The sequence below is a fragment of the Benincasa hispida genome, chromosome 7, assembly GCF_027475165.1.
Source record: "Benincasa hispida cultivar pf3 chromosome 7, pf3_genome.v1.1, whole genome shotgun sequence".
Taxonomy (NCBI): Eukaryota; Viridiplantae; Streptophyta; class Magnoliopsida; order Cucurbitales; family Cucurbitaceae; genus Benincasa; species Benincasa hispida.
The window spans coordinates 28,345,547-28,368,687 of record NC_143484.1 but is presented as its reverse complement, the minus strand read 5'-3'; the positions used below and the strand labels follow the sequence as shown (position 1 = coordinate 28,368,687).

At 35.8% G+C, this 23,141-nt stretch overlaps 3 protein-coding genes across 3 annotated transcripts; 1 reads left to right on the top strand and 2 right to left on the bottom strand.

Annotated features, from left to right (window-relative positions):
- Nucleotides 1-6,340: 6,340 nt before the first annotated feature.
- On the top strand, nt 6,341-10,745 carry LOC120081602 (Rhodanese/Cell cycle control phosphatase superfamily protein). The gene is made up of 5 exons (XM_039036630.2): nt 6,341-6,719; nt 8,275-8,526; nt 8,684-8,782; nt 9,057-9,329; nt 9,629-10,745. The coding sequence occupies exons 1-5, from the start codon at nt 6,375-6,377 to the stop codon at nt 9,989-9,991; spliced, it is 1,332 nt and encodes a 443-aa protein (XP_038892558.1). The 5' UTR covers nt 6,341-6,374; the 3' UTR covers nt 9,992-10,745.
- Nucleotides 10,230-11,237, bottom strand: LOC120081603 (uncharacterized). Its single transcript, XM_039036631.2, has one exon. It carries the CDS (start codon nt 11,235-11,237, stop codon nt 10,803-10,805), a length of 435 nt encoding a protein of 144 aa, XP_038892559.1. The 3' UTR covers nt 10,230-10,802.
- Nucleotides 11,238-15,647: 4,410 nt separating this feature from the next.
- LOC120081760 (Protein kinase superfamily protein) lies at nt 15,648-22,624 on the bottom strand. The gene is made up of 10 exons (XM_039036915.2): nt 22,149-22,624; nt 21,485-21,627; nt 20,105-20,218; nt 19,673-19,861; nt 19,434-19,589; nt 18,652-18,917; nt 18,463-18,560; nt 16,889-17,067; nt 16,079-16,195; nt 15,648-16,008 (listed from the first exon to the last, which is right to left on the bottom strand). Exons 1-10 carry the CDS (start codon nt 22,330-22,332, stop codon nt 15,829-15,831), a joined length of 1,626 nt encoding a protein of 541 aa, XP_038892843.1. The 5' UTR covers nt 22,333-22,624; the 3' UTR covers nt 15,648-15,828.
- Between the last annotated feature and the right edge of the window lie 517 nt (nt 22,625-23,141).

The following is a 23,141-nucleotide window of genomic DNA, read 5'->3' as shown; positions in this document are numbered from 1 at the left end:
AAGAGGTAAACGATTTACTGTGCGTTATTCCACAATCGTTTAGTCAGTACTAAGCGATGAAGCTTGCTGAGCTAAACGATCATCTAGTGCGTGTGTTCGTTAAACGACACCCGAGCATCTGATACTCAGCGATCGCCTACACCATCATCTACACGACCCGATCAACTCTTGATCGTCTTCTTCCTCGAACAGCAGCAACCCTTGCTTCGAACTTCTTCACGAACGACTAAAAACTTAAACTAACTTTGAATTATAAACTCGATAACATTAATTATGCCCAAAAACGCAAGAGCCTTTACAATTAACCGAAAATGCAAAAGAATTAATCGAACCAAGGTTTTATCCCAGAAAAATCCATTAATCTGCAAATCCACAAACAATTTAACCATTAAATAGAGAGTAGAGATGTTGCACCTGTTGGGGTTGATGCCCTAAAGTCTCGTGTCCTGTAGTTTGTAAACAGATTGTACGAACGCTTGTGTTGTATAATATATGATATTTACTTCACATATTGTATTTTGCTCAGTTGCTCTTTTTATTTGCTTTACCACAAACAAATAAACATAAAATCCCTGGTTATGTATATGTAACTCAAGCATGTATGTGGTGACATACAACTGAATCATGTCTTGAATGATAACCAAAATGGTCTGTAGTATATGGATATAGGAGGGAAACCTTATCCTGGTAACGATGTGGCCCGCTTTGTGGAATGGTCACAAGTGTTGTGACTTGTCACAGATTATCTGATCCTGATCATTCGTGTAGAGAACATGCGAGCAAGGGCGTCCTATACAAAGAGTTTGTATAAGACCTGACTACAAAGTGTTAACGTCTTGTTATATAACACTATTCATGATAGAGACTTCACTTCACTAGGATGACCATAGGTAACATGACCTCAATCCTGAGTGAGTTGGGAACTCCTGCCATTGAGGGCGGTTCTTTGATTTTCATGGATGCGAGTGGCCAGGCCACCGACTCAAACCTACCACTTTGGGGATTCATCTGATTTGGGAGTTGGAAACTCAGCTACACAAGATGAAATTCACTCCTTCCCTGAAGCAGGGGCAAATAGATAGATAGCTCCCTTTAGGGCTGATTACAGGGCTTAAACGATGTGGCGCCACACACCTTCTCTTGGCCCGAGAGGTGTTCACACATAGTTGGACTATGTTGTATTGTTCATTAGAGGAATCAGTGGTACTTAAGGAGTGAGATGTAACTACAGGGGCAAAATGATAATTTAGCCCAGCGGTACTTAGAAGCATCTGTGAAGGGTCATCGTACTCATGATTGGTTATATCCGATGGACACAGAAATATATTTGTGGTAAGAATAGTTCAGTTGTTGGTCTTTAGTGGAATGCCTGACAGTTAACGGATGGTGGATCTCGTGGCTAAAAAGTTGTCAGCTATTCACGGACTGTTGAAGCTTCAAGCCACAGGTCCATTAGGTCCCCTGGGTAGCTTGGATAAAGTCAAGAATCAGTGTTTGGGTTTATTTGAAATGTTCAAATTGACAAGAGGAAGTTCGATTATATATGATATAATTGGATTGGTTAATTATATATGATATAATTGGCTAAATGTATGAGATACATTATTTTGGAGGAAATTAGATATAAATATGATTTATATCAAGTAGAGGAGAAATTACTATAGTAGATATGTGATATCAAACTATAGGTTAAAAATATAATATGATTATATTTATTAATATTTTAGGTGGTTAATTATATGATAATTAACCCAAAAATCACGTTCGGACGTGCGTAAGTGGGAATGTGTCAGTTATTGTAACCGATGAATTAAAAATGAAATTGGTTTCATTTTGGATCGTTCATTCAGTAGTCCGGAAAAAGATAGACGCGCGCATTGGTGAAATCGTAAACGATCGCTTAAAAGAATCGAGAACCTATATGATAGTCGCTTTGTGTCTAAATGATCGTCTACCTCGCGCCTAAACGATCACACACTAGTTTCTACACGATCGGATAGCTTACGTAAACGATCGTATTATGTGTCGAGTTTTCTAAACGAATACTATTTCCTAAATGATCGTTCAGTAAAACCTACACGATTATGTAGTTTCTCTTAAACGATAAGCATCGTGCTATACGATAGTGCCTTTTTTCCCTCACACTTGCTTATTGCCCACACGATCTGGTCTTTCTCCTTCCTCCACCAAATTCACCAAAGACCACACTTTGGGTTCTCACTCCGAAAATACCTGGGGCTCTTTTCTAGTGGTGTCGTCCTTACAGCATTCGTGTTCGTGCGGTTGTTCAGATGTTGATTGATCAGGTAGAGGTTTCAGTTGCATTGAGTTTTGAAGTTTGAAGAACGTATTCAACAAGTATGGAAACTCTCTCCCTCATTTATTTCTTGTTCAAAACATGTCGTTAATTATGTTTTGTTTGCATAACTGTACGTTTAAATGTATATTGTTGTATTTCGACCACTATGAAATTGGAGCGATCCGAACGCGCTCATGGAACTCTTCGGTAAAAGATCCTTCAACACCCTCCATGAATGTATATGCAATTCTTTTCATCAATGAAATTGGAATATCAGCAACTTGACTCTTATACCAATTGAAGGAACTCTTAAACAAGAGAAGCCATGAGCGAAAGTGGATCTTTTCGATTTCATTATGACAGAATTACCACACATACATTCTAACATTCAGATATGCATTGTACATTAATTACTGGCATGCTTTAACAAATAATATACAAAAGACTGAGAGAAACATACCAATTGAAGACTTTCTTCAATCAAACTCAGTCCAACGGAAGCATCTCTTTTACGCTCCTTATCACGCAGCACACAGTCGCCTAACAGCACCACAGTCGTCTACACGATCGATAGTACACGAACCAAAGCAACCGGGGATGACACCACCACTCAAAGTCCTCGATATTCTCAGAGTGAGAATCCAAAGGGTGGACTTTGATGGAATTGGTAGAGGAAGGAGGAAAAGACGGTCGTGTTGAACGAACAAGCAAGTGGGAGATAGTAGAAGACTATTATATAGTCAAGTGCTTGTCATTTAGAAAAGGTACACGATCGTGTAGGTTTAGCTAAGTGATCGTCTATCAAATGGTAAACGGTCGTTTAGGTCTGCTCGGCGCGCTAAGCGATCATTTAGTCGCGGGTGCACGAGTGTGCGATCGTTTAGGAAGATGAGCACTATTATATAGGCTCTCAACACTATGCAATCAAATAGGAACATACCATGAGCGATTTTTTTGTGTCTCTTACAAAATGAAAACAATTTTCATTTTATTCTCTAGTTACAAGAACTGAATTCGGTCTTCCCACTTTTGCATGATTCCAGAGAAAGTGGGCCACATCTGTAGCGTTACCAAGATAAGGTTTCCCTCCTATATCCATATACTACAGACCATTTTGATTATCACTTAAGACATGATCCACTTATATGTCACCACATACATGCTTAAGAACATGCAGACAACCAGGGATTTTAGGTTTATTGGTTTGTGGTAAAGCAAATAAAACATTCAACTGAGTAAAATCAAGAAGTGAAGTAAAATATCATATATTATACATCACAAGCGTCCATACAAACTGTTTACAAACTACAGGACACGAGACTTTAGGACATCAACCCCAACAGGTTAGTCATTAGAAAGGGTTGAGCTTGAGAGAAGATGCCTGGATAAAAGACTCCTAGATCTATAATTTGCATGAATCAATTTAAGGTCAAAGTAATTAATTTGGTTAATCTGTTTAACGAAATCATACCCTAAAATGTGTCTTTGTCTAGACTCACCCCAATTTTATCTTTTCTTGCTATTTAGGATTAGATTAGTTAGGTTCTCATCACAGTTCGGTCCCCTAAATAAAATTAGAAGAATCTCTGAATAGCTAAAAGAGTTAAACCAATTCCTCAGAGGACGATACTCGGTCTCTTGATCGTTTTACTATATTATAATTTGAGGTGTGCACTTGCGCTACCATCATTACGCATCTCTCGCCATGTCACTTTTTAGAAGTTTCTCTAATCTCTCATCCTTTGATTCTTCTCTCTCAAGTTCTCGCCCTTTCTGAATGATGTTTCTATTGATCTTTTTCCTTCGTCTGAGTCCATTCATGATACTAAGCTTGAGCGATCTAGACCAGTCTCTATTAATCCCAATCAGCCTTCTGGCTCAACTATGGAATCTAAACTTGTTCACGATCTTGCTTCTCTTATTCGACACTCCATTCAAGTAAGGGCACCTCCTACTCATCTTCGAGATTTTCCTTATTTTTCCACTATCGTTTCCTTGGTTGAACCTACCTCTTCTTATGAGGCAAGTACTAACCCTCTGTGGTAGCAAGCAAAGAATGAAGGACTCTAGGTTTTAGAAAAGATGCACATACGAGACTATATGTTGATCTGCCCCTGGTAAAAGGCCCATTGATTGCAAGTGGGTCTACAAGATCAAAACTCATTCTTATGGTTCTATCGAACGATATAAGGCTCGACTTGTGACAAAATAATATTTTGATCAAGAGTATGCGTTGATTATGAAGAGACGTTTGTTCTTGTGGCATGGATGATATTTGTTCGGAGTCTCTTAGCAGTTGTTGCTGCCAAACAGTGGCATCTCCTTCAGATGGATATCAAGAATATCTTTCTTGATGGGGCTTTATCTGAGGAAGTATACATGCAACCACCACCAAGTATTTATACATGCAACCACCACCAAGTATTTCTCATCCATCCCAAAAAGTGTCTCCTTCGTCGTGCATTGTATGGTTTGAAGTAGGCTCTGCTAGCTTGGTTTACAACTTTCAATTTACCATCATTCAACTTGGATATACTTCCAGTCCACATGACACGATATTTTTAATGCGTCAGACGTCTCATGGTATTGTTCTCTTCTCCTGTATTTTAACGATATGATTATTAGTGGGGATGACCCTCAAGCTATTTCTGATCTATAACGTTATCTTTGAAAACACTTTGAGGTGACAAATTTGGGTTCACTGAGTTACTTTCTTAGTCATAAGTTGTCAATAAGCTTTGTTGGTTATTTATTGTCTCAAATAAAATGTCTCTGATCTATTGGCACACTCAAGCATCACTGATTCTGCCACAACACCGACACCATTCAATCCCAATGTTCACTTGACTCCGTTTGTTGGGGTTCCGCTTGAAGATGCCAGTCTCCATCATTAACTTTTTGGCAGCCTTATTTATCTAAAAGTAATTCATCCAGACATTGCATATGTTATTCATATTATTAGTTAGTTCATGGCTGCTCCACAAATCTTCATTTTACTAATGTCCTCCGTATTCTTTGCTGTGTCAAAGGTACTCTAGGGCATGGTCTTCAGTTTTCTTTGCAGTCATCCCTGGTATTATCCAATTACTTTGATGTTGATTGGGTTGGTGATACTACTGATGGGCACTCTACCTCGGGGTACTGTTTCTACCTAGGTGACTCTCTCATTTCTTGGCAGAGTAAGAAGCAGAGTGTTGTCTCTCGTTCTAGTACTAAATCTAAATACCACGCTCTGGCTGATGCTACATCAGAGTTATTATGGCTCCGCTAATTTCTTGCTGATATCGGAGTCCCTCAGCAGTCCTCGACTACCCTTCACTGTGACAATTGTAGTGCCATCTAGATTGCTCACAATGATGTCTTTCATGAATGTTGGTACATATTGAGAATGACTACCATTTTGTCCGTTATCATCTCCTAAATAAAACTCATCTTTTACAATCTATTTCCACCACTGAGCAACCAACTGATATTTTCATCAAAACGTTATCCAGATACTTCCACCAGTTGCTTAACATACTCAAGTTGGTTCGTACTTTGCAACCTTGAGTTTGGAGGGTGTGAATGTATATTGTGTAAATTAAGTTGTTAGAGAGAGATTTTAGTAGAGATTTTTTTATCATATTTTAGTCTGTATTCTTTGTATTTAAACTCCCTATACTCTTTTGTACAAATTACACTTCTGACTAATACATGTTAACATGTACGATTGTTAGTTTTCAAATCCATTATAAAATTAGTATCTCCAACCAAATATATTGGTAAATATTGGTTTTAAAATTCGTTGCAGATTCCATGACATACATAGTATAGGGAGTAAAAGTGGAAAATACATCATTATTGTTGGCCCCACCTCCTCCACCAATAGACATTTTTTCATTGAAATTAGAAAGACATTTTTCAAAAGTTGCCCACAGTTTTAGTCATATAGTACAATTTCTCATAATTTTGTCACTTTTTTGGGCTTGAGCCGGGCTGAAGTATTATGGGCTTTTTATTTGCAATGTAAAGCCCAACATTAAAATAAAGCGAAAAAAGAACGAAGAAGGCGAACGACTCGTCGTCTACAGCCTCCATGCTCAGATATAGAGCTTCTCCATTGCTAGCCCTGGGAATGGTATCGCCATTGCCCTCTTCTTCTCCCTCCTCCTTTTCTTCAAACCCTAATTTCATCCCATTCAACCCCTCTTTCCCTATTCCAAAACCCTCCTCTTCTCTCCCTTTGTTTCTCTCCTCTTTCCTTCAGAAGCCCACCCGGAGCATGACTCATTCCGGATGCTTCTCTGGACCTTCCCCCACCCCATGTGAAGTGGAGGAGATGGATTCAGCATCACTTGTTGTTGTTTCTTTCTATAAATTTGCTGATCTTCCCGACCATGCGGAATTTCGCTCGCCCTTGAAGAACCTATGTGAGGAACTGGTATTTGTTCTTGTCTTTACCCTTGTCTTGTTTTGTGTGTTTATTTTATATGTTTCTTAAGTGGTTTCTTGTTGTGAAATTATAGATGTTGAATTTGGGGTGAATTTTTTTGTTCTGTGATTTAATGGAAGTTGGTGTTGGAATGTAAGTTCACCAAAATTTAATGGAAGTTGGTGTTGGAATGCAAGCCTTATGAAGATAGTTACTAATGTTTTTATTACACTGATTGCTTCTTAGAAGAGTAAAAGTCTCCCATTTTCACCATAATGTGCTGTGCATGTAGTTGCTCTTTCCATTTCTTTGAAACAAAGGCACTTCAACGAATTGGAAAGAAATTTTGTCTGTTACATAAATTTTCCTCTCCTGCAAACTCGATGCAAAAGAGCCACCACTATGATTGTTTGTTTTCCTGATGAGGAACCTACGTTATTCTGAAGGAGCTCCAAAAGCTTGAACACTTGCATTAAATATGGTTGAGATCCTCCAATTCATATTTACACAGCAAAAGGAACCAACACGATGATAGCTCAAGCAGGAAGAGCTATAATGATGCGCAATGATGTTCATTCTTGATTCCTCCCTAAAGAATCAAGCCAAGAGAAGACTCTGCTTTGGGATATTAATTTTCCATAGAACTGGATGGAAAATGGAGATGAGAAAGGAAAGAGAAAATCTCAAGTAGCAGAAGCGAAAAGCTTAATTAAATAATACTTACAAGAAATACTCGAGAAAGATTAAGAGACTGACAGTGATTATGTTAACCCCAGACAATAACTTACGGTTCAAATCAATGATATAAGGGAAATCATATTCTCCACCTCTTATTGAAAACGAAGGACTTTTTTTTTTTTTGGTAAAGACCCAAGCTTTCTTTGAGAGAGAGAATGATAGAATATGATAGAGGGGCACTAGCCACTAAACAAACAAACAAGCTCACGAATAATAGGAAGACCCTCCAAAGGGACTCGAGGAAAGCGCTCCCTTTAGAAATAAAATAGATGATGATGTGCTTTCTGAATGGATCGCTTCAGATTTCTAGAAATACAATAGATGATAAACCTTCAAAGCAGGAAAAGACTGAGGCTATAGATACTCCCTAGTCCCTTGACAACGACTGAGACTGGGAATACCAAACAATAGGGATCACCATCAATCCAGTCTTGTCCCAAACTTCAATTGATTTGTTTTCCATTGTTTAGGGAAGTAGATAATCAACTATTTCTTATCGAAAAAAGATGGAACATTTTAAGTTGATTTGATCGTCATTCTTTAGCAAGGACATATAGAGTAGGTATTAGCTGGATATATTTAACATAGCTAGTAAGAACTCAAAGTGATTTGACAACATCGAGCACTCTTTTTATTTCATGAAGTTGAAATATGACCTTGAGTTTTTCCCCCAGTATAAAGAATGGAGTGAATGCAAGTTATCTGCTAATAGAAAATGGATATCGAAACATCTTCCGCCCAGTTTCTAGACTTCATCTCTTATTATAAATTTATACCGCTTTTTGCTGCCATATTTGAATTACGTTACTAAGCTAATCTAGCTCAGCGTGTTTCAGGAGGTATCATTCTCGCACCTGAAGGAATTAATGGGAGCATTTGTGGAACGCGAGAATCTGTCCAAAAGGTTCTTGGATTCATTGAAAGTGATGAACGGCTAAAAGGACTAAGGCAGGTGGAAACACCTGTTAGTCCTGAAGAAGAAGCCATCCATCACGGACATACTAGCAGTTCCCCTCTTGCAGCAGGGGAAGATGCACCCTTTCGTTGGGATCATGTCAGGGTCAAATTAAAGAAAGAGGTACTCAAATCTTAATTTATTTTCTTTATTTTCTTAAGGATGTGGGAATTGGAATGGAAGTAGATGTAGAATATAAGGGCACGGATTGGTTTTATTATTTGTTGATGTTTATTCATATATTGATGCTTTCGTCCCAATGCTGTGTTTGTTTTTGCAGATTGTCACTCTTGGAATGCCTGTTATATCACCTGTTGAAAGGGTTGGACAATATGTGAAACCAAGGGATTGGAATGCACTGATAAGTGACCCAGATATTGTGAGTATTTTACTTGTCTTAATTTTAATTATATTGTTCAAGTTGCCATTGGCTTCTGTTGGATTCGTGTTTCTGCACATATTTTGATCATTGAATTGTTATTAAACTCGCATCTTATTTTTTTGAAAAAACTGTTATTGAACTCACATGTATTGCCACTATAGGAACTGCATTTGGTTTGTTAGACGTGCATGTATATTGTGATCGTGTCTGGTGAGCATTCCCGTTGAAGGGAATAAGGTGATCATGCTAAATAATCAAAATGTTAATGTAGGTGGTCATTGATGTGCGAAATCACTATGAAACAAGGATTGGGAAGTTCAAAACAGCAGTTGATCCTTGTACTACAGCATTTCGAGATTTTCCAGCTTGGGTGGAGGATAAATTCCAACTTCCTAAATCAGATTGTGAGCATTCAAATCAAGGAGTTGAAGAAGAAACAGTAAACCCTGAAGAGGACTCGCCTCCACGTGTTGCCATGTACTGCACTGGAGGAATCCGTTGTGAGAAAGCTTCAAGTTATCTCCTCAGCAAAGGCTTTAAAGAGGTGAACTTGTTGATTTCAAAATAACATGATTTGCTTTTGGTTTGACTTTGGACTTGACACCTATATGATTGCCATACTTCATAAAAGCACTCTAAAAGAACTCCTTGGATAATTGCTGTCTTGAAAAATCACAAGCTATTCAGAAGAGAAGTTCCTAGGTCGATGATCAATGTATGCACTTAAATCTGGAAGATGTTAGATCGAACCATCTTTCCATGCCACCCGAACTGCATTCTCATGGACTTTTCTGGCTTAGACACTATTAATCTGATGCATCTTCTTATATGAATCTTTTTAAGGTTTATCATTTGGAGGGTGGAATTCTGAAATATCTGGAGGAAGTTCCAAAGTCAGAGAGCCTATGGGTAGGAGAATGCTTTGTATTCGACAAGCGTGTCTCAGTTGAGCATGGTCTGGAGCAGGGCACATTCAAGCTTTGTTATGGGTGCAAGCAACCAGTGAGTGATGCTGACATGGAATCTCCCGAATGGGAGTATGGAGTTTCCTGTCCTTACTGTTACTTCACGAAATCTGAAGAAGAGAAGGAGAGAGCAAGAGCTCGGCAAAGGCAATTTGAGACTTGGGGCATCATTGGCGGTCCGGACAAAGGACGGCGACCAACACAAAGTGATAACAATGATGATCCTCCAAATTCAAATTGATCCTTTGCTGCTTAAGGATCTTTTTTCATTTTTGTATTAGGAAATTATGCAAGGGCAGATCAAAATACCCATCTCATCCTTTGTTGTACAATATACCGTTTTTGTTGATTATGACAACATTGAGAATTTTTGGAACCTAGTCTTTTATTAAATTAAATGACTTCGATTAATAGATCCGGTGACTCTTTTTCTGTCTCTCTGTTTTCATGACACGCGAGCAACAAAGAAAGCCGTAAAGTGACGAAAACAAACAAAGATTTATTTCACTAAATTCGGTACAACTATGGCTCCTCCTGAGCTAAGACACAGAAACAATCAAAAAAAAAAAAAAATGTTGACAGGTGAAAAGGGTTTGTTGAAGTTCTTCAGTCCAAAGCTCCGGAATCTCCTACATCCCATCAACATTGAAGCTGCTGTGTTATGGAGTGTTGCAGGCACAGCCACTGCTCTTTGGCTTATACAGGTATTGGTCTTAAACTTCACTAACTCCTTTCATCTACCACCATGTTTCTGTTTTGTTCATCTAATGCTATTTGTGAAAAGATCATAACTACTTTTCTTCTCTTCTTGAAACTGGAAAACATGGCAGCCATTTGACTGGTTGAAGAAGAAGGTTTGGGAGGTGGAGGAGAAAGTAGAAAGCGAGGTGCAAAATAATGAATAAGATAGCAAGTGTAAAATAATCCACTGTCTGAAGAACTCTAATATCAAATAAGTTGGAAACTCTGAATAAAGATTTGATATGATATGAACATGTTCACCCTTCTTCTTCTCTTTTCCCTCTCTGTTTCTTCAGATTTATCTAGTGAATTCAAGAATGGTGAGGCGGAGGAGGAGGAGGAGGAGCAGCAGCATCAGAATGTTGTTTGAGAGCTTGAAACACTTTAGAACTGGTACTGAAAATCTTAGCCCTTCTATTATAATCTGTAGGGTCTTTACCTTCATCTTCCCCCATAATGGCTTCTTTTTCCAAACATTCAAGTAGCTCCACTACTCCTTTTCCTCCGCCGCCGCACTTCTCCTCCAGCTTCCCTGACTTCAGCCACTCCTCTATGTCCAGCTCCGCCACAGAGCCCCCCCACCCACCTTGACTAACACATCTTGGCTCTACCGCCCCAGCTCGATGGCGGAGCCATGGTGAGGAAATGGGTGGTGTTGGCCTGAACTTGGGGAAGACGGCGGTGGAGGGGCGGTGGAAGGAGGGTGGCGGTGGCGGTGGTATTATGAGAGATGCAGAGACTTGCATATTGTTGGTTTGGTGGGGTTTTTATTTTTTATTTTTTATTTTTTTTTGGATAGAAATTTTAGTCTTTTGAGATTTAGGAGAGAGGGAGTTTGTATTATAGGAAATTTTTTTAGAGAGATAGAGGAGAGAGAGGCACCGCCACTGGCCACCGTTTGGAAGTTGAACGTGGCAATCCCCGCAATGGCACGCGGTCACGTGCTCTCTTATTCATCATTTTTTAAAAATTATATATAAAATTAAGACAATGTTCAAAATTATCTTTGGGAGTACTTTATATAAAAAAATGACATTTTTCAGGATAAGGAATGTAGATATTAAATTTTTATAGTATTTAGAAAAAATCATAGTATTTAAGAACCCTTAAATTATAAGTAAACATAGCCATATTTAAACATATTGATAATATAATAATTTAATTATCACTTGAGAGTTATTTTTTTTTTAAAGCGTGATTAGTATAGACGTTAAAATATTGATGAGATTTTGTGCGGATGATCCATTCTTATCCTTCTTGACAATTAATGACATATCCCAATGAAAGTTAACCTTTTTTTTTTACATCAAAGCATACTTATTGCATTTTATGTAGCTCGCATTAGAAACCTCTCTCTCCCAAGTCAAAGTTGTTGAAGCCCCAACTTGATTAGTTGGATTATCACAATTTTCATCATGTTAAGTAACTTTTTGCTTGCATCAAAACACACATGCTACATTTTATGTAGTATTGTGTTAGAGACGTCTCTCCCAGTCCTAAGTTGTTGAAGTTTGACCCAATTAATTGAATAAATGGTTTCCATGAGGTTGAATGACAAAAGTGTGAGAAAAGTAAAAATCGTGATAGTCTAACTAATCAGTTTAGGACTTCAACAACTTCGGACCGTGAGATATGTCCCTAAAACGATGCCACAAAATGTAGCAAGTGCACTTTCACGTAAGCAGAAGGTAAGTTTTCATTTGTTTTTCATTTGTTTTTGGACAGGTCATTAATCATTTTGGGGTTGGAGGTAGATCAACCATACAAAAATCTCAAATATAGATTGTCATTTGTTTGAAATTTTCTAAAATCAAATACCATACTAGATAATATAAAATAAAGGTTAAAACTACTTTGGTCCTTGTATTTTTACTTCAGCATATTGTTAAAATATTATTTTGGCCTTTGTATTTTGAATTTGTACCATATTAATTCTTGTAATTTCAAATGTTCAATTTTAGTCTATGAATTTTCAATAAATTTTAAAATTAGTCCTTGTAGTTAGTTAGTTTGTTTATTTTTTTATATATCAAAATATTAGTCTATTAGTATTCTATTTATAAGTTAAGAAAATACTTTACACGATGTCTTATCTTGCATGAAAGTTAACATTTATTTATTTTGATAAAAATATACTTTAAATGACTAAATTTAAAATTGATGGTAATTATAAAGACTAAAATTGGACAATTGAGAATACAAATAAGGTAAGTTTTTCATAACAAAGAGTCACAATTAGTATATCTAAAACCAATACTTTTCCAATGGAAAAGTAAAAGGTTAGGTGAAAAGTTGTGTGATAGAGGACTCCTATCTAAGTTGATGATAGAGATATTGGTTGGTTGTATTCTTTTCTTCATTAAAAGACTTGTTCTTTGTTGTACTAGTACATTATTGATGATGTTGATAGAGATTCTAAATAAATTATTTTGAGGGTTTTTGTTGGTACTAGACTTTGATGTGTAAGTTGCTTAAGATTTGATGATTTTTCTTCGGTTAAACCAATAAGAAAGCAAATGTGGTCCAAATTAGCAACTTGTAATGTAATTCCAAAGCTTAAGTATGTGGTTCAAAGTGAATTTGATGAGACATCAATTACTATCTCAAAAGTCAATGAGATTGTTGGATCCTTCACCTCCACCATTGTTGAACTCAAAAAAAAGAAAGAAAAAAAGATAAATTACAATTTTATTGTCTAAAGATTGGAATTTATGTCAAATTAGTCCCCTAAGTTCTAAAATTTAACAATCAAGTTTTCAACCTTTAAAAAAGGTTCGATTTTGGTCTTTGGAAAATCAAGTCCTGAATCTAAACTAATAAATAATAATAAGTGGCAGAGGATGAAGATGAAGTGAGAAAGATTGGTGGAGGGAGGGGAGGAGAGAAAGGGGAGAGGATGAGAAGTAAGAGAATATTTTTTTATTTTCTAATTTAAATATGTGTTTAAAATATTTTAAAAAATACTTATTTATAATTTATAAAGTGGTATAATTGAAAACTTAGTTAACCAAGGAATATATTAATGATCAAAATATAAATATTTTTTTAAAAAAAATTGTTTACCTTCTAATAAATAAAAATGTGTTCTCATATATATGTAATAAATAAGTTATGAACTATCATCTATGTTGATAGGATGTTGTTTGAGGGAGATGTTACATGTTGAATTGGTGCATCCTTCTACCTTTCTTTTTTGCTCAAACATTTTTAATAAATTTCTGTTTTGTCCTTGACAAGATGTGACTTGAATAGGTGCAATTTTTGTTGATGGGATGTGACTATTTGAATGCTTTCTTTCACGAAAGTATGCATGTAGGTACATTCGATGCATCCATTCATTTTTTTTTCCTTACAAATTCACTTTTTTGTCCTTACAATTTTAGTAAATTCCTTTTTTTTTAATTGTTGACGAGACACTCAGGTGGGTGCAATTTACTCTAAATGAATATAACTATGTAGATGGAGATGGTTACACATTAAATTAGTGTATCCTTTCATATTATTCGTTTTTCCTTCATTTTCAATAAACTTTTATTTTCTCATTTGTCCACGAGACGCTACTCAAAGAAGTGTAAATTATGCCAACAACATGCAACTGTTTGGGTGAAGGTGACTACTCATTGTCGTTACAATTGTTTTGGGGTCAAAGTGGTTAAACATGAAGTGGTGTATTCTTTCATGTTCTGATATGATCTAGACAATAGATATGAAATATCACAATCTAATGATGGAAATATATTTTAACAAATAGTAAACCTTTGCCTTATTATAATCATTTGGGTCGAAGTAGTATAACCTTTCGTGTATAAGTATGATCTAGACTATAGATACAAAACATTCACTCAAAAACATCTGTTTTATGCACAAATTCTCTCCCATCTAGACGTGCAAGCTAATTTGAAAATTTGTCAAGTCATAATATAACATTTTAGTGGTACTTTCAAATGTTCAAATTTAGCTTTAATAATCTTAACAATTTAAAATTAGCCAATATTACTAGTGAAAAATATCAATTTGTACTTTTGAATTTTAGAGGTTGTATCAATTTAAACCCTAAGCTTTTATAAAGATATTGATTTACACCCTCCATTACGATTCGTTTGAAACAAAAAAAATTATGTGAAACTTATAGTTGTATCAATTAAACTTGTAAACTTTCATAAATGAATCAATTTAGACTCTTAGACAAAATTTTGTTAAAAAATTGTCCATACATTTACTCTAATTGTCTATTTTGTAAAATTATCATTTGAAGAAGTCTACACATTTGAAAACTAATGCATGGATGATTTTCAAAGGAAGTTATATTGAATGATCTAAATTGATTGGTTTATGAAAATTTAAAAATTTAATTGATTCAAATGATAAATTTTACACTATTGGTCGGATGAAATTTGGATGAAATTGTAAATTGATACATTTGCAAAAGTTCATGATTTAAATTGATACAATTATTAGTTCAGAACTTTAATTGATACCACCTCAAAATTTAAGTGAATAAATCAATATTTGTTCTAATTTTTATTAAACTTCATAAAACATTTTTATTAGCTTGAGAAAGGGAGAGAAGTAGAGAGTGCTGGAAAAAAAAAAATTCAGTAGGTGAGATTACAAATTAAATTAAAAGAAGATATCAATATATATCCCAAAACCTTTGGAGATGTATCAAAATTTAGTATTCATTTCCATCTTCTACTCAAACTGCATTGAGCATTCATCTATATAAACCAATGCCATTTTTATGGCATACCAAGCTCTCAACTTCGTTGGAGGGTGAAGGCGGAGGTGAAGAACGTCGAGGTTTCTTGGCGAGGAGCAAGAAGAAAAAGAGAGAAAAAATTCCATTCACTCAAAAATAGTATTACTTCAATATATATTTGCTAAAGAAACTGATTTTAAAATCTATTAAAAGTACAAAGACTGAAAATAGAACGAAAACAAATCCAAAACCCAAAATCTACGGTCGTGGTTCTAGACAATTCAAAGTGCTTACAATTTGATAAGTTTTTGAAAGCAATAGAAAAGAAAATGTTGTCCAAACTTGTAATGCAACTCCACAAACTTAATGCGTGGTTGGAGAATATTAGTATATTCTTCTTTCCTCTAAGTCTTATTATTTCATTTTAGGCCTCAAATGAAAAATTACAAAGCACAAGTTGCAAGGAAGGGCCATTTTCTACTTGATCATTATTCAAAAGTATAGACCACTTTACAATAGAAACTGTATGGTTGTATTTTGTAATATATGCACTAAAGACTGATGTATTCTATGTTAAACATACCTGTATTGTGTAGAAGAAGTTTATAAACTTTGTATGCTCTCTGAACACATCATATTCATCTGAAACTGTCTTTGTATTTGTTTCTTCTGTTCGAAACGATGGAAATCCTCTGATCTTGAAGCATGTTCATATTTGGGGCTAGTAACCGGGTGTAACGGTCGAAATACAAGAGTTGCTTCATGAGAAGCGCAAACTCTCGAGGAAATCTTAACCCGTATGATTCACTAACTTGGAGCTGTAAATGTATGGAGAAGATTATCACTGGGGTTGAAAAGACATGACAAGACAATGCTAGTAACACTTACCACATCAAGGAAAAGTTTGTTCATTTGCCTCTCGTCTACGAGTATATTTGCGGCAACAGCGGTTGAGCCACTCCTTCCTTCCCTGGCTGTTGCTATCACAATTTCTGTATCCAAATCCTGCATTGATAGAATGAGAACAATATGATTCAGGATATTTATGTTTAATTCTATCTATAAACGATAACAAAGCTAGCGAGATCCTTGTTTAGTGCCCTTCCAGACAAAAGAAAAGATGCTACTACCGTGTAGTGCCGTTCCAGACAACTAAATTGTTTTCTAAAGAGAAAAAAAATACATAAGAATTTCATCAATACAAGTACATATATAATTAAAGCCTACTCCAAAAAAAAAGCTACCAATTGGTGAGATAGACCACTTAAAAGAATTTACAATTTTCAATTGATGCTTTTCTTGAACTCCATGAGGGTGAAACGCCCAAAGAGTTAGAGTTGGGAGGAGTGGAGTTGTTAATTCAAGCTCCTTGTTTGGCCAGAGGGTTTGTGGGATCCAAAACTATAAAAAATATCAATTTCATATTTTATAAATCCTCACGCTATGGATCCTATGACTAAATAACTCTTCAGACTTAATAACTCCATTCCTTAATCCAAACACCTCTAAGAGATGTTTGACCAAAGAGGTGGAATTGGGAAAGTAGAGTTGTAACTCCACTCATTGTTTGGTTTAGGGAGTTCATGAGCTCCACAATTAAAAAAAATCGATTGTAACTCAACACTACAAGTCCCACGAATAAACAACTCCCGGACTTCAACAACTTAACTTGTTTCCCCAAACTATCTAAACACTTACCTTTATTGAGGAAAATATATTTTCTAGATCTCTGGCAAAAGCCACAGCATTGACGTCATTGTTAGTGGCACCCATTTGGATGAGGGCAGATGCCATTGATTCATAATCTTCAGTTGCAATTGATGCCAAAAATACATCCATCGCAGCCCATGTTTCTGGAGATATACGTCCAACAATTCCTGAAAATATTTTATTTTGTTTTGCCATGTCAGTAACGTCATTTATTTCGAACAAGGTATGTGGCTGACGCACAAACACATGGAAATTGCAGTTTGTAAAAATAGCCGTCTCAGAAAAGAATTTTGGAATTTTGAACTTCTCAAAAGAAAAGCTTGAATCTCATGAAAAGTAATTAAAGGCTTGGCCAACATCATTAAATAATTGAATTCCTGCAAGACATAACAAATAGCATTTCATCAAATGCATTGAGAAATAATACATGTTCAAAACAATGGACATCTATAACTCCAAATAACTGAAATTCAAATTCCACACTGAAGAGAGGGAAGAGTAGAGTTCAGACAAAAAAAATTGTGACAGCGGCAACCTTGCTAATTAGAAATTACACCCACATCAATCCAAAACCCTTTGAAGTCTTTGTTAAATCACTGGTGAATGTAATTTTAATATTATATCATCTAACTCTCGACAATCGTACAATAGATACCCTAAAGGCTACAACCATTTAATTAGGGAAGGACATGGGATTGAGCCAGGTAGAAAGCCAAAATAACCATGCGACTGGAACCAGGAATGTCAAATGAATTGAAGAACTCATACTCTGGTGGGAAGAACGGTTGACAATTTTCCCTGAGGGCTCCCTCTCCCCCAAGAAATAATTCCAAAATCTATCTAATCCACCTCCTTCCTATGTGTAACCTCCTGCCCATATCAAACTCTTTCTTAGAGCTAGCATGGCCAACAAACTTCTCTCTCATTTTAAAAACTCTAATTGACCCACTCTTCTAGTTAAATCTATCAGCTAACTAATATAACTACCCTAGATGCCTAACACCACCTGCGTCCCGAATATCAATAATTCAATATTCCACGACTTAAAATGGCCATCTTGTTACTTTGGAGTAGCTCCCGAAGTGGTCTCACAATGTCTTAGCAGTTTCATTTTTCATGGTCAGCCAAAACATAAATGTCTAATAGACTATTCTTCAGTCATAATCTTAATTAAAGCAGATGTGTTTATTGTGTGTGAGAGGCACCGAAGTGGGGAAATTTTCCTTTTTGAGATGAATTCTGGTTCTAAATAACCTTATAAACATGCTGATTAAGGATAGAGCTGCTATCTGCACTTAAAAAAAACATATAGAAGTATGGCTAAATCGTAAAGATCCAAATTTAATCTATCCTCCCCCAGATTAGTATAACTGATTTGGAAACGATGTAGCATAAAAAACTAATCATTGTCAGTGTCATAGAGAGATCCAATCGTCCAATAAATGTAATATGCCAATAACTATTATACACGACCTGACAATCCTCCACATTTGCAAGTTCCATCAACCACTTCAAAAGCTACACAATACATAAACTCAATACTAGATGTTGAGTGCACATACCAAAATCAAGGAAACCAATACGGCCATCACGTAATAACCACAAGTTTCCTGCATGAACATCTGCATGGAAGGTTTCACACGCAAGCAAACTACCAAACCTGCAGTGGTGTTTTATATCAATTATATAATGCATCACACATAATAAATAAAATTTGTCCAAAAGCAAGGGGAAAAAACAGTGTATCCTACCAGACATTAAGCGCAGTAATGAGACTGGCTTCTGGGTTGGGAACAAGTGAACTTATAGACTCTAGGTCTGTGAGAGGAACACCATAGAGCCTTTGCATGGTTAAAACTCGTCTAGTACTGCAGTGGTGATATACCTTCGGAGCTGTAGCCTGCCTTGTGAGTCCCATGTCTTCCAAATATCTCCTGAAGGACTCAATATTATTAGCCTCCTTGTAAAAGTCAACCTCTTCAAGCATTGATTCTCTTATGTCATTCACGATAGATACCTGATGAAAATACAAATTCAACTTCTTTGAGTATCATTTCTAGTGAATCCTCCAATTAGGAACCTACTGAAAAGTAAAAACCAATATCTTGCAAACTTTTATACTTCACCTACCTATGGAAAAATAAGCTTCTCCAAGCATTCATATTTTTATGTCATTCACAACAGAACTTAAAAAGGAAAGCAGTCATATAGGCATTTAAAACTGAGCACTCCAATGAGATTTTGTATCTAAAAAATGGTGTGGGGGGGGATCAAGCATTACTCCCTAAACTTGCCAAGTTGTATCAGTTTTCACCCTAAACTTTCAATTTCATCAAATCCAGGAAATTGGACTCTAAACTTAAGACTTAATGTTGTGTTATTCTTTAAAATTTGATTGCAAAAAAATGATATCTTTTGTGGTGAAGGATAAATAAGCAAAATGACAAGAAAACCTAAATTGCACTTTCTCGCTCTCTTTTTTTAAATAAACCTTTCAAACTTCCAACTACAAGAAATTACTTTGATAGCGTACCAGAGATGCACGGCTGAGTTCGGGATTCAAGAACTCCAATATGCGAGCAACAATATATACAAAATTTAGATCTGCTACCAATATGTCCTCTATCCCTGGTTTTAGAACCTTAATAACCACATCATCTTGGAAGCCCCTAAGCCTTGCACCATGAACCTAGACATTAACTACAATACTCAATAAGTATAAGCATTAAGAAAATTTATTTAACAAATCAAGATAGTATGATATCCCTTTACCTGAGCTATTGAGGCTGAAGCAATCGGGATGGGGTCAACATATTCATAGACACTATCAATCGATCTCCCCAGATCATCTTGTATGATTTTCTTGATCTCTTCAAAGGGAATCGGAGGAGCTTGGTCAAAACACTTTTGGAATTCCTCCACGTATTCTGGCGGAAAAAGTGTGGGAGCTGATGCTATGAACTTCAAAATATAGGACCAAACATGATCAATGAGGAAATACATAAAGAAGGTTAAACAAAAAAAAAATGGATTGCATTAATTGAGATGTAACAAAGTTGATACATGCAAATAACAAATGTCGTCTTCATCAAGGATTTGTTGAAGATGAAAGGAAAAAAATGCTGAAGCGGTAATACAGAATAGGCAATTTCACATTAGAAGTTTTACTTTGGTACACTTGAATGGGCAATGAGCAATATTTACCTGACCTAATTTGATGTATGTTGCCCCCATGCGTTCAAACAGCCTCCTCAAATAAGTTGGGGAAAGTAATCCTAGCTGCAACTCTGTTGGCAATCCAGCTGATGAATTTGCTGACTACAAGGATTGAGAGGGATGTCAGTGGTTGTATACAAATAAAAGGATGCATATAGTGGTGTAGCATATTTAAGAGATTATCTCGATGAAATGGGAGGACTAGCTATCCCAAAATAACATTGTATTCCTAAGAATACAAAGAAAGATATCTCCTGTCAGATGTTTTGACGAACAACAATGTTACCCAAAATTTTCAGACACTGAAACTCAAAAAATAAAGTACAAAAAGAATTTAAATGTTATCCCTCGAGTCTTCATCAGAACTTAACATATATTTATTTCTCAAAATACCTATGGAGCAAATATGAGATCTGGATTTAGCAGCCAATACCAATGACAATGAACTTATGTAAATATAATTTACAATCATAAAAGGGATGCAGAAATCATTCAGAACTACGTGAAAGAGTGCAATCAACTTAGAATGGAAGCAAGGAAGATACAGGTGGCACAGTTGAAATAAATTCAAGCCTCAACTCTTCAGGCAATTTTTCCATGAAATCATTATCCTGATATTTGAAAGCCTCTTTGCCTATGGAAAAAGAAGTTTTTATATCCTTGTGGAAGTCTAAAAGCACCAAGACAATAAATATTCTAGTGTGGATTATGTTCGATGGTCATCTCAACACCTTTGATGTTATGCAGAAGAAAACTCCCACCAAAAGCATCATGTCTTCTGTTCGTTTACTATGTCTAGGAAGCAGATAGTCTTTAAACCATATCTTCTCTGAATGTCCTTATGCTAGTCACCAGTGGATTTTGTTTCTTTTTGTTTTTTGTTTTTTGTTTTGCGATTTTCAATCTTTATTGGGTCATTGCCAACGTCTTAGAAGCAATATTTCTCAGCTGCTCTCGGTTCTTATTCTCAGCTCCAAGGCTGGGTTGCTTTAGATTAATAGAGTTAAAGCCATTTTATTCAAAATTGTGGTTCTTTCATGATAAACTTCTTCCTTGGATTGATTGTTTTGAATTAGTTCAGTTGAAGGCTTCATCTTGGTGCTCATTAGCCAAGCCTTTTGCACGGTTCTCATGGCAAGATATTTGCCAAAATTGAAATGCATTCATATATCCTTCCAAGATTTATAATGTATGAGTTTAGTGAATTTCCTTCATATGAAATCATCTTAACTGTGAAGAAATGATTTAAGATTCATTTGAAAGACGATTACTGTTTAAATGACCGATTTCTGTTCAAATGACCATGTAAAGAAACATGATCACAAACACAAAGGTTAAGTTGCTGACGAAAAGTGAAAGAATCGATACCTTCGTCACATCTGCAAGCCACTCTCTACCAACTCCAATAAATGCTTGAATACCTTGAGCTAGCCTTATGGGACCACGTGGACCTGTGTTTATGGAGGTCTGCACGATGTCCTCCAACAGTTTAGGCAGATTTTCTATGCTAGCTGAGAATTGCAAGTTATACATGAGCATTTGGTTAGATTTTGATGAGGATGCAGTCAAACAAATGAAACCACACAAAAAAACATTTATCCAAATCAAAACTAGACGTTTATAACAATGCCTATGCACTTCCCAACATACATTGCTAAGTAATTTTTGCTTCGAGTCAATATTTTCTTTCCTTTTCTTTTCCTTTCACTCGAATATTTCAATTAGACAAATATAATTTCTCATTCTGAAACACCTGATATACATACGGCGCCTCAATTAGTTATTTCAAAGGAGGATAAGTAAAGAGTTTCTTCTCCTTCTTCCCTAACATACACAGTCCCTATGCTTATTTTCATCCCAATTGTTCAGGACTCTAACCGAAAGATGCGATGAAATATTCAACAAAACACAATCAATCGCTTCCGAATCAGAAGAAGAAGTACGAAAATACAAATAAACAAACAATCAATTTCCAAAGTCTTTCAGAACAGACAAGCTCGAATAAAGAAGAAGAAGAAGAAGGCAAGTGTACTTTGAAAGCGCGAAGAGAAGAGGTCCTGAGCTGGAGAGTAACGAGCAAGGAGACGAAAACCGTTTGACCTGGAGCCATGGTTGGAATGCCGCGTAGCTATGGCGGGAAATTGAAGGCGATGATGAGGCGATTGAGGATTGAAGAAAGGCAATCGAACGCCTCTAAGAGCTGAAACCGAAGTCATTTCGCAACCACTTTCGTTGATTTTCGTTCCGAAATTGAACGAAATCGTTGGCTCGAACAAAGAAATTGAGATTCAGAGTGTGTGTGTCGAATCATGTGGTGGTTGGTGGTAATTGGGGAACAGAGATGAGGTCTTCAATTAATGCACGAACCTCCGCTCTTACACCAACATCTCTTTCACGTTACAGAGATATTAACCAAAGGCATTTTCCCCATTCTCAAAACATGACTCTTTTTTTTTTTTTTTTTTTTTTTTTTTTTTTTTTTTTTTTTTTAACTATTAACTTTAAATCATTTTTATATTTATTTTAGGTCATTTATAACAAGCTTTTTAACTACGGTTTTAAACTTATCTGGTAACTATCTCGTAATAATTTCATAACTATCTTTCAACCTCCAAACTTGAAAGACCTAACTTCAAATCATTTTTATACTTATTTTAGGTGACATAGAGTAGGTTCTATGTGTTTTAACAAGTTTTTTTTAGTTACTTTTTCTTTTATTTTGTATCTATCTTGCAATTATCTGGCAACATCTTGAAACTATCTTTTAACTTTCAAACTTAAAACGCTCTACTCCAAATTATTTTTATACTTGTTTTAGGTCATTTAGGATGAGTAGGAATATATTTTAGCAAGTTTTTTAGCTACTATTTTTTTTTTAACTTACAATTATCTTCTAACTTTCAAACTTGAAACTCCTTTACTTCAAATCATTTTTATACTTGTTTTAGGTCATTTATGGTGGATTTACATATGTTTTAGCAAGGTTTTAGCAACTACTTCTTTTTATCTAGCAATTATCTTCCAA

Bases quoted from the DNA above. Each gene is read 5' to 3' on its own strand.
- LOC120081760 (XM_039036915.2), bottom strand. From the start codon at position 22,332: ATGACTTCGGTTTCAGCTCTTAGAGGCGTTCGATTGCCTTTCTTCAAT. The intron at 18,918-19,433 runs GTACGCTATCAA...TATTTTCATCAG, and splicing joins AACTCAGCCGTGCATCTCTG to GTATCTATCGTGAATGACAT. The intron at 16,196-16,888 runs GTAAGTGTTTAG...CTATCAATGCAG, and splicing joins ATATATTTTCCTCAATAAAG to GATTTGGATACAGAAATTGT.
- LOC120081602 (XM_039036630.2), top strand. From the start codon at position 6,375: ATGCTCAGATATAGAGCTTCTCCATTGCTAGCCCTGGGAATGGTATCG. The intron at 8,527-8,683 runs GTACTCAAATCT...TTGTTTTTGCAG, and splicing joins GGGTCAAATTAAAGAAAGAG to ATTGTCACTCTTGGAATGCC. The intron at 9,330-9,628 runs GTGAACTTGTTG...AATCTTTTTAAG, and splicing joins TCAGCAAAGGCTTTAAAGAG to GTTTATCATTTGGAGGGTGG.
- LOC120081603 (XM_039036631.2), bottom strand. From the start codon at position 11,237: ATGCAAGTCTCTGCATCTCTCATAATACCACCGCCACCGCCACCCTCC.